General features: G+C 39.7%; 1 protein-coding gene across 1 annotated transcript in view; it reads right to left on the minus strand.

Moving 5' to 3' along the window:
- Window positions 1-12,334, minus strand: part of Asb3 (ankyrin repeat and SOCS box containing 3) — a 114,877-nt gene that overhangs the window by 26,260 nt on the left and 76,283 nt on the right. The window contains 1 exon segment of the mRNA XM_050123882.1: window positions 1,323-1,453. Within this exon segment, the coding sequence (XP_049979839.1) occupies window positions 1,323-1,453 (131 nt within the window).

The following is a 12,334-nucleotide window of genomic DNA, read 5'->3' on the forward strand; positions in this document are numbered from 1 at the left end:
TGCATCAATAAATAAAACAGGACTGTCATATCCTGCCAAGACAGGGTAAGATAGTTTTGAAAAGTTGCTTGCCTTTGAAAATGGTATGTCAGTTATGTTAGGCCTTAGCCAAAGTTGGTTGCTTCAACGCTGCAAACATGACTTTGGGTGATTGCCCAGGTAGCTAGTTGTCTCTGTGATTTGTTGCATGTTTTGGAAGTTGTTTTACTGAACTTCCTAATTACCCAGGTAACATTATTTCCCTTCTCAGATCTTCGATGGGGTTGAAGACTATATAAATGTAGTTACTTTTCTCTCACGACTTGGCCAAGTTATTTATTATACAAGACCTAAGCTAGTTAGAATAGGATATTTGTACTTATTGTATATAATTTCGTAGTAGGTTTAGAACTCTCTTACTTAAACAAAAGAGGGAGGTGTTGCGAGAGGTCCTTCCACCCCTCCAACCAATAGCTGCTGTGATACCAGCCCATTAGGGCGTGGTCTCTTTCCCTTTAAAAAAGCGGCTACTTCCTCTGCTCTCTCTCTTCACTTCCTGCTCCACCGGACACTAGACTCCCTTCCTTGTTGTGCAGATGGCTGTTGTCTGGGATGGTGATCTGTAAGTTTTTTCCCCTTTAAATAAATAACACCCTATTAATCATAACTCCAAACTGGTGTGGCATTGTTCGTGACTTACGCCTTCACCACATGGCACCACTGGTGACAAACACCAGAACTTCATCACAGCCTCGTGGTGATACACAGATTAATGGAAGTGGGTTAAATTAAGATATAAAAGTTAGCTAATAAGAAGTTAGAGCTAATGGATAAAGCAGTAATTTAACTAATATAGTTTCTGTGTGGTTATTTCATGGCTGGGCTTCTGGGCAGCCAGGAAACAAACAAGCGGCCTCCAACTACATCACAGGGTATATCAAAAGCTGATATACTATCAGTAGAGATAGAGTAAATAAAATGTTAGTATTTCCCTTCAGAGATGATAGCATATTATAAACAGAACCCAAATTTTTAAAGAAAATTAAGTTCAGCATTCTTTTGAATGTAAACTAAATGTTTTGCTTATATAACTTTATGAAAACAAAAGGATATTACAGAGTAAAAACTCAACTGACCACTCTCTATAAGATCAGTAGGTTAAACTTATGAACAGACACAATTCTTAGAGAAAATTACTGTCCTTTCCCCACCCTTTCTACGTGTAGAGAAATGCAAATTCTGCCTAATTTACTATATGTTCTATAACAAATCCACAAAAAATTCAATGTAGCAAGAAAACCAAGAGAAGGAAAAGTAGTGTATTTAAACCTATACTTTCTTACCCATATGTTGCTGAAGAGCCCAAGAAGAGTTTGCACGAGCAGAGATCATCTTTTCAACAGGTGGTGGAAGTCTCTTCCAATTAGAAAATTCCAAAGTAAAAATAAGGACATCATTGCTGACTGAGTTAACCCTGTATGAACGACATGTTAACAGGCCATCAACAGCAAAATATTAACATATTTAGGGCTAGTACTAAAAGCAAATATCACATTCCATTCATACAAGAACTTGATGATGGGACTCCTAGGAGAGAGGGCTGAAGAAAACAAGCTCCACTAGGAGCAGAAGGAAAGAGCAAATCCAGTCCTGGGACACTGGCAGACCAGAATTGAGCCAATGAACTGACTCAGAGTCTGCAATCTCCACCAGAACCGGAGTGGGACTGAACCAGTTACCTAAGACAGAAAAAACCAAGCTACACCAAGAAGAAGAAGCCAGGAGCAGACAAAGTCCTGGGACATGGGGAGAACAGGACATAGCCAGCGACCAGATCCAGACTCAACAATCTCCACCACAAAAGGCCCAACTGCAAGCCAGGGACTTCTGCAGGAGGATATCCAGACCAAGATGTACAGAAACAGAACAAAGCCAGCAGCCTAAGCCAAAGTAGGCCTGAGACAGCAAACTCCAAGGGAGCAGAGCCAAGCACAGGAGCACTGAGCTACCTCCAGGAACAGGAGTAACCAACAGGAAAACTAGAACTGTGACATTGACTGTACCATGAGGAACAACCATCTGAACTTGGGATTCACTGACACCTAGAAGATTATTCAATAGAATCTCAAACAGCCCCAACCACACATATTAGAGGAAAATATGAGTAGAAATGGTAAGATCACATGCTACAAAAAAAAAAAAAAAAAAAACACACATGCTACACCACAAAGAGCAACGCAATACCAGTAAATGGATTTAAAGACATCTATAGAATATTCCATCCAAACAGAAAAGAATATACCTTCTTCTCAGCACCTCATGGAACCTCAAAAATTGACCACATACTTGGTAACAAAGCAAACCTCCAAAATACAAAAAAAAAATTGGAATAACCCAATGCACCTTATCAGATCACCATGGTTTAAAACTAGAAGTCAACAGCAATACTAATTCCAGAAAACCCACAAACACATGGAAAGTAAACAGTGCTCACCTGAATCATCAATGGGTCAAGGAAGAAATAAAGGGGGAAAGTAAAGACTTCCTAAAATTCAATGAAAATGACCACACAACATACCCAAATTTATAGGACACAATGAAAGCAGTGTTAAGAGCCAAGTTCATAGCACTAAATGCCTACATAAAGAAGCTGAAAAAAAAAATCCCACACTACTGAATTAACAAAACATTTGAAAACTTTAGAACAAAAAGAAGCAAACTCACCTAAGAGACCTACATGGCAGGAAATAAAGTGAGACTTGAAATCAACAAAAGAGAAACAATACAAAGAATCAATGAGACAAAGAGCTGGTTCTTCAAGAAAATCAACAAAATAGACAAACCTTATTCCAAACTAACCAAAAAAGCAGAGAGAGAATATCCAAATTAACAAAATCAGAAATTTAAAAGGTGAACATAACAACAGACATGGAGGAAATACAGAGGATCATCAGGTCATATTTTGAAAACCTGTACTCCAAAAAAATTGGAAAACTTAAAGGAAATGGACAACTTTCTGGATAACTATCACTTACCAAAATTAAATCAAGACCAGATAAGCAAATTAAACAGACCTATAACTGCTGAAGAAATAGAAACAGCCATCAAAAGTTTCCCAACCAAAAAAAGCCTAGGACCATATGGTTTCAGCTCAGAATTCTACAAGACTTTCAAGGAAGAACTAATACCAATACTCCTCAAATTATTACACACAATAGAAACAAAGGGAACACTGACAAACTCTTTTTATGAGGTTACAATTACCCTGATACCCAAATCACAGAAAGAGAATACTAAGAAAGAAAATTACAGACCAATCTCACTCATAAACATTGATGCAGAAATACTAAATAAAATAATGGCAAATCGAACCCAAGAACACAGCAGAACCATCATCCACCATGACCAAGTTGGCTTCATCCCACAGATGCAGGGATGGTTTAACATATAAAAAATCTGTCAACATAATCCACCACATAAACAAGCTGAAACATAAAAACCACATGATCATCTCATCAGATGCCGAAAAAGCATTTGACAAAATACAACATCCCTTCATGATAAACGTCTTGGAGGTAACAGGGATACAAGGAACATACCTAAACATAATTGAGGTAATATACAGCAAGCCAACAGCCAACATCAAACTAAACAGAGAGAAACTCACAGCAATTCCACTGAAATCAGGAATAAGACCAGGTTGTCCACTCTATCCATATCTATTCAATATACTTCTTGAGGTCCTAGCTAGAGCAATAAGGCACCAAAAGGAGATCAAGGGGATACAAATTGGAAAAGAAGAAGTCAAACTCTCACTGTTTGCTGATGATATGATAGTTTACATTAGTGATCCCAAAAATTCTACCAAGGAACTTCTACAACTCATAAACACTTTCAGCAATGTAGCAGGATACAAGATTAACTAAAAAAAAAAATCAGCAGCTCTCCTGTACACAGATGATAAAAGGGCTGGGGAAGAAATCAGAGAATCAACACCTTTCACAATAGCCACAAATAGCATAAAATATCTCAGAATAACTCTAACCAAACAAGTGGAAGACTTGTATGATAAGAACTTTAAATCTTTGAAGAAAAAAATTGAAGAAGACACTGAAAAGTGGAAAGATCTCCCATGCTCTTGGGTAGGTAGAATTAATATGGGGGAAATGGCAATCTTACTAAAAGCAATCTACAGATTCAACGCAATGTCCATCAAAATCCCAGCAAAATTCTTCAAAGATGTTAAAAGAATGGTACTCACCTTCATTTGGAAGAGCAAAAAAAAAAAAAAAAACCCAGGATAGCCAAAACATCCTATGTAACAAAAGAACTTCTGGAGGTATCACAGTCCCTGACTTAAAACTCTACTACTGAGCTACAGTACTGAAAACAGCCTGGCATATGCATAAGAAAAGACAGGAGGACCAATGGAACCAAATAGAAGACCTGGTTATTATTGCACACATCTTCGAACACCTAATCTTTGATAAAGAAGCAAACAATATCAAATGGAAAAAAGAAAGCGACGCGCACGGCACGAGCGGCGGCCGGAACCGGACGCGCACAGCACCAGCGGTGGCGCACGGCACCAGCGGTGTCGCACGGCACCAGCGGCGGCCGGAACCGGACTCGCACGGACCAGCGGCGGCCGGAACCGGATGCGCACGGCGGGCGACATAGCTGGCGCAGCGGCCGGGACCGGAGGGTACTGACACAGTGGCAGACAACGCAGGCGACAGGGACCAGTGCAACACCAAGAGCAGATCGCCCCAGGACAATTAAATCAAAGAGGTAGGCCTTTGGTTGGCGAGGTCCCGGGCAAACAGGGAACCTGGTTCTTTTCCTGAAGACCCGTCTGAGGGGTGAGAGGGATCTTGGCCCCTGGCAGGAGCCAGGAAACAGAACGAGGGAATTTTGCAAGAGGAGCCTCTGGCCAGCAGGGAAACCTGATCTGGTTTTAAAAGACCAATTAGAGATCGTCAATAGGAGGAGATGGGCAGGCGCCAAGGCAAAAATTCTCCCAATAAGCTGAAAAACAACATGAAAGCACCAGAACCCAATGATCTTACAACAGAAGGACTTGAACACCCTAACACAGAAGAAGTGGAAAAAATCGACTTTATGAAAGCAATAGAGTCCCTTAAACAATATGTAAAAAACACCTTTATAGAAATGGATGAGAAGTATAACAAAAAGTTTGAAGAATTGAGTAAATACGTACATGAGACCCTGGGAAACCAAGAAAAAATGAACAAACAGGTAATGGAAACAGTTCAAGAATTGAAAACTGAAATGGAAGCAAGGAAGAAAGCACAAACTGGGGACCAGCTGGATACGGAAAATCTAGGTCAACGAGCAGAGCCTACAGAAACAAGCATAATCAATAGAATACAAGAAATAGAAGAAAGAATCTCAGATTCTGAAGACACCATAGAGAAAATAAACGCACTGATCAAAGAAAACAGCAAAGCCAACAAATTCTCATCACAAAACATTCAGGAAATATGGGACACAATAAAAAGACCAAACCTGAGAATAATAGGAATAGAAGAAGGGGAAGAATTACAGCTAAAAGGCCCAGAAAATATATTTAACAAAATCATGGAAGAAAACTTTCCCAACATAAAGAAAGATATTCCTTTGAATATCCAAGAAGCATACAGAACACCAAACAGACTGGATCAAAGAAAAGCATCCCCTCGCCATATAATAATCAAAACACAAAATATACAGGTTAAAGAAAGAATATTAAGAGCTGCAAAGGAAAAAGGCCAAGTAACTTATAAAGGTAAACCGATCAGACTTACACCTGACTTCTCTATGGAAACCATGAAAGCCAGAAGGTCCTGGATAGAGGTTCTTCAAAAACTAAGAGACCATGGATGCAAACCCAAACTTCTATACCCAGCCAAGCTAGTATTCACTATCAATGGAGAAAACAAGACATTCCAGGATAAGAACAAATTTAAACAATACGTAGCCACAAATCCAGCGCTACAGAAAGTAATAGAAGGAAAATCGCAACCCAAGGAATCCAACATTGCCAACACTGACTACAATAACTCAGGAATCTAGCGAACCTTCACCAGTACAACTCAAAGAAGGGACACACACAAACTCTACTACCGAAAACAGTAAGAATAACCGGAGTAAACAACCACTGGTCACTAATATCACTTAATATTAATGGTCTCAATTCACCTATAAAAAGGCACAGGCTAAGGGATTGGATACGAAAACAGGATCCAACATTCTGCTGTTTGCAAGAAACACATCTCAACCACAAAGACAGGCATCTACTCAGAGTAAAAGGTTGGGAAAAGGTCTTTCAAGCAAATGGTCCTAACAAAAAAGCAGGTGTGGCCATACTAATTTCCAACAAAACTGACTTCAAACTAAAATCAATCAGAAGAGATCGAGATGGACACTTTATACTCATAACAGGAACAATTCATCAGGATGACATCTCAATCCTGAATATCTATGCCCCTAATATAAAAGCACCCACTTATGTAAAAGAAATATTTCTAAAACTCAAGGCAGACATAAAACCACACACACTAATAGTAGGAGACTTCAACACACCTCTCTCTCCAATGGACAGGTCAATCAGACAGAAACCTAATAGAGAATTAAGAGAATTATTGGAGGTAATGAAGCAAATGGACTTAACAGACATCTACAGAACACTCCACCCAAATAGGAAAGAATATACCTTCTTCTCTGCAGCTCATGGAACCTTCTCAAAAATTGACCATATACTCGGAAACAAAGGAAACCTCCACAGATACAAAAGAATATCAGTGTCCACCTGTGTCTTATCAGATCACCACGGATTAAAGTTAGATGGCAACAACTATGCTACCCCCAGAAAGCCGACAAACTCATGGAAACTGAACAGTCAACTACTGAACCACACCTGGGTCAAGGAAGAAATTAAGAAAGAAATTAAAGTCTTCCTTGAATTTAATGAAAATAAAGAGACAACATACTCAAACCTATGGGACACGATGAAAGCAGTGCTAAGAGGAAAGTTCATAGCACTAAGTGCCCACTTAAAGAAAACAGAGAAAGCATACATTGGGGACTTAATGGCACACCTGAAAGCTTTAGAAAAAAAAGAAGCAGAGGTGCCCAGAAGGAGTAGAAGACTGGAAATAATCAAACTGAGGGCAGAAATCAACAAAATAGAAACACAGAAAACAGTCCAAAGAATCAATGAAACAAAAAGTTGGTTCTTGGAGAAAATCAACAAGATCGACAAACCCCTATCCAAACTAACTAAACAACAGAGAGAGAACACGCAAATAAATAAAATCAGAAATGAAAGGGGGGACATAACCACAGACACAGAGGAAATCCAGAGAATCATTAGATCTTACTATAAAAGCCTGTATGCCACAAAACTGGAAAATGCAAAAGAAATGGACATTTTTTTAGATAAGTACCATATACCAAAGCTAAACCAAGACCAGGTGAATGATCTAAATAGACCTGTTAGTCGCGAAGAACTAGAAACTGTTATCAAAAATCTCCCTTCCAAAAAAAGCCCAGGACCAGATGGGTTCAACGCAGAATTCTACCAGAACTTCCAAGAAGAGCTAATACCTATACTCCTTAACGTATTTCACAATATAGAAACAGAAAAGTCATTGCCAAATTCCTTTTATGAAGCTACAGTTACCCTGATACCAAAACCACACAAAGACCCAACCAAGAAAGAGAATTACAGGCCTATCTCACTCATGAATATCGACGCAAAAATTCTCAATAAAATACTGGCAAACCGAATTCAAGAACACATCAGAAAAATTATCCATTATGATCAAGTAGGCTTCATCCCAGAGATGCAGGGCTGGTTCAACATACGCAAATCTATCAATGTAATCCACCATATAAATAGACTGAAAGAAAAAAACCATATGATCATTTCATTAGATGCGGAAAAAGCATTCGACAAAATTCAACACCCCTTTATGATAAAGGTCTTGGAGAGAATAGGGATACAAGGGTCATACCTAAATATAATAAAAGCTATCTACAGCAAACCGACAGCTAACATTAAATTAAATGGAGAAAAACTCAAAGCCATCCCACTAAAATCAGGAACAAGACAAGGATGTCCACTCTCTCCATACCTCTTCAATATAGTGCTTGAAGTTCTAGCAATAGCAATAAGACAACATAAGGGGATCAAGGGGATTCGTATTGGAAAGGAAGAAGTTAAGCTTTCGTTATTTGCAGATGACATGATAGTATACATAAGCGACCCCAAAAATTCTACCAAAGAACTCCTACAGCTGATAAACACCTTTAGTAGCGTGGCTGGATACAAGATCAACTCCAAAAAATCAGTTGCCTTCCTATACACTAAGGATAAGGAAACAGAGAGGGAAATCACAGAAGCATCACCTTTCACGATAGCCACAAAGAGCATAAAATATCTTGGGGTAACCCTGACCAAGGAAGTGAAAGATCTATTTGACAAGAACTTCAAGTCTTTGAAGAAAGAAATAGAGGAGGACACCAGAAAATGGAAGGACCTCCCTTGCTCTTGGATTGGGAGGATCAACATAGTAAAAATGGCAATTCTACCAAAAGCAATCTATAGATTCAATGCAATCCCCATCAAAATCCCATCAAAATTCTTCACAGATCTGGAGAAGACAATAATCAACTTTATATGGAAAAACAAAAAACCCAGGATAGCCAAAACAATCTTATACAATAAAGGAACGTCTGGAGGCATTACCATCCCTGACTTCAAACTCTATTACAGAGCTACAGTATTGAAAACAGCTTGGTATTGGCATAAAAACAGAGAAGTCGACCAATGGAATCGAATAGAAGACCCTGACTTTAACCCACAAACATATGAACACCTGATTTTCGATAAAGGAGCTAAAAGTATACAATGGAAAAAAGAGAGCATCTTCAACAAATTGTGCTGGCAAAACTGGATGTCAATCTGTAGAAGAATGAAAATAGACCCATATCTATCACCATGCACAAAACTCAAGTCCAAGTGGGTGAAAGACCTCAATATCAGTCCAAACACACTGAACCTGATTGAAGAGAAAGTGGGAAGTACTCTACAACACGTGGGCACAGGAGACCACTTCCTACGTATAACCCCAGCAGCACAGACAGTAAGGGCCTCATTGAATAAATGGGACCTCCTGAGACTGAGAAGCTTCTGTAAAGCAAAGGACACTGTTGCTAAGACAGAAAGGCAACCCACTGACTGGGAGAAGATCTTCACCAACCCCACAACTGACAAAGGTCTGATCTCCAAAATATATAAAGAACTCAAGAAACTAGACCGTAAAAGGCTAATCAACCCAATTATAAAATGGGGCACTGAGTTGAACAGAGATCTCTCAACAGAAGAAGTTCAAATGGCCAAAAGACACCTAAGGTCATGCTCAACTTCCTTAGCGATCAGGGAAATGCAAATCAAGACAACTTTAAGATACCATCTTACACCTGTCAGAATGGCAAAAATCAAAAACACCAATGATAGCCTTTGCTGGAGAGGTTGTGGAGAAAGGGGTACACTCATCCATTGCTGGTGGGAATGCAAACTTGTGCAACCACTCTGGAAAGCAGTGTGGAGGTTTCTCAGGAAATTTGGGATCAACCTACCCATGGACCCAGCAATACCACTCTTGGGAATATACCCAAGAGAGGCCTTATCACACAACAAAAGTATATGCTCTACTATGTTTATAGCAGCATTGTTTGTAATAGCCAGAACCTGGAAACAACCTAGATGCCCTTCAATTGAAGAATGGATGAAGAAAGTATGGAATATATACATATTAGAGTACTACTCAGCAGTAAAAAACAAGGACTTCTTGAAGTTTGCAGGCAAATGGATGGAAATAGAAAACACCATCCTGAGTGAGGTAAGCCAGACCCAAAAAGAGGAACATGGGATGTTCTCACTCATATTTGGTTTCTAGCCATAAATAAAGGACATTGAACCTATAATTCGGGTTCTTAGAGAAGCTAAATAAGAAGGAGAACCCAAAGAAAATCATATAGGCATCCTCCTGAATATTAAACTTCATCAGGCGATGAAAGGAGACAGAGACAGAGACCCACATTGGAGCACCGGACTGAAATCTCAAGGTCCAAATCAGGAGCAGAAGGAGAGAGAGCACAAGCAAGGAACTCAGGACCGCGAGGGGTGCACCCATACACTGAGACAATGGGGATGTTCTATCAGGAACTCACCAAGGCCAGCTGGCCTGGGTCTGAAAAAGCCTGGGTCAAAACTGGTCTCGCTGAACATAGCGGACAAGGAGGACTACTGAGACCTCAAGAACAATGGCAACGGGTTTTTGATTCTACTGGACCTATTGGTTTCGTGGGAGCCTAGGCAGTTTCGTGGATGCTCACCTTACTAGACCTGGATGGAGGTGGGTGGTCCTTGGACTTCCCACAGGGCAGAGAACCCTGATTGCTTTTTGGGCTGACGAGGGAGGGGGATTTGATTGGGGGAGGGGGAGGGAAAGGGGAGGCGGCAGTAGGGAAGAGACAGAAATCTTTAATAAATAAATAAATTAATTAAAAAAAAGAAAGCATATTTATCAAGTGGTGCTGGCATAACTGGATATCAACATGAAATTAGACCCATATCTATCACCATGCACAAAACTCAAATGCAAATGGATCAAAGACTTCAACATAAAGCCAGCCACAATGAATCTTATAGAAGAGAAAGTGGGAAGTACACTTGAACACATTGGCACCAGGAACCACTTCCTAAATAGAACCCCAACAGCACAGACAATGAGAGAAACAATTAGTAAATGGGAACTCCTGAAACTGAAAAGCTTCTGTCAAGCAAAGGACATGGTCAACAAGACAAAACGACAGCCTACAGAATGGGAAAAGATCACTAATCCCACATCAGACAGAGGTCTGAGCTCCAAAATATACAAAGAACTAAAAAAATTGGGCACCAAAAGATTACATAATCCAATAAAAAAAATAGAGTACAGACTTAAACAGAGAACTCTCTACAGAGGAATCAAAAATGGCTGAAAGACACTTAAGGAAACGTTCACTATCCTTAGTCATCAGAGAAATGAAAATCTAAACAACTCTGAGATTCCATCTTTCACCTGTAAGAATGGCCAAGATCAAAAACATTGATGACAACTTATGCTGGAGAGGTTGTGGGGTAAAGGGAACACTTCTGCATTGCTGGTGGGAATGCAAGCTGGTACAGCCCCTTTAGATGTCAGTGTGGCGTTTTCTCATAAAATCAGGAAACAACCTTCCTCAAGACCCTGTAGTACCACTTTTGGGTATATATCCAAAGGATGCACAATCGTTCCACAAGGACATGTGCTCAACTATGTTCATAGCAGCTTTGTTTGTCATAGCCAGAACCTGTATACAACCTAAATGCTCCTCGATCGAAGAATGAATAAGAAAAATGTGGTACATTTACACAATGGAATATCACACAGCAGAAAAAAAATAACGACAAAGGCCACTTTTGTCAGTCTCGGGTGCACTTCTAGGCTTTCCCTCAGTAAATAGAATGGCACGTCTAAAATGCAATGGATTCTGTAAACACTTAAATTTCTTTATCCTGTGACTTCAGGCATCTTTAAGCAAGGTTCATACTTTGTCCCATTCCTCACTCAAAAACATCTATCTTTTGTCAGAGAACCTGAGACTGTAGAAGCTTTTATATAGTTTGTCAGTAAAAGAAACACCTTTCAAGCTGCTTCTGTAGGGAAATGTTGTTTCAGAATATTTAGTACTTCCAAGATTGCTATGAAAATAAAATATTTCATATACTTATTTACTTATTTTGGTTTTTCGAGAAAGGGTTTTTCTGTAGCTTTGGAGCCTGTCCTAGAACTAGCTCTTGTGGACCAGGCAGGCCTCGAACTCACAGAAATCTGCCTGCCTCTGCCTCCCAAGTGCCCAAGTGCTGGGATTAAAGGCGTGCACCACCACTGTCCGGCTCATATATTCATATGTATATATAAACCAGTCACAGTTTCTTGGAGCTGTTACAATTCTGAGTGGTTTTCTATAGTAGTGTTATTCCCACCCATCATTATCTTAGGGAAGTTATGGCAACAGCTAGTGGATAAACGCCCATGAACAATGTTCTACTATGAAATAATCAAGATGCTGTAGACTATAAATACCAATATCTAATCAAATTATTCTTCTAACTGCATACCTACTAGCTAACCTTCTGTAACCTTCCTTGTAGGTTACAGAAAATGTGATGGCTCAACTCTGGAATATTCAGACACCCAGTTAGCTCCTTGGGCAGCTGAGGATAGGGATCCTGAAATGATCCTATCCTATAGCCATACTG

Source organism: Alexandromys fortis, unplaced genomic scaffold (assembly GCF_014885135.2).
Source record: "Alexandromys fortis isolate MF-2015 unplaced genomic scaffold, M_Fortis_MF-2015_v1.1 scaffold_210, whole genome shotgun sequence".
NCBI lineage: Eukaryota > Metazoa > Chordata > Mammalia > Rodentia > Cricetidae > Alexandromys > Alexandromys fortis.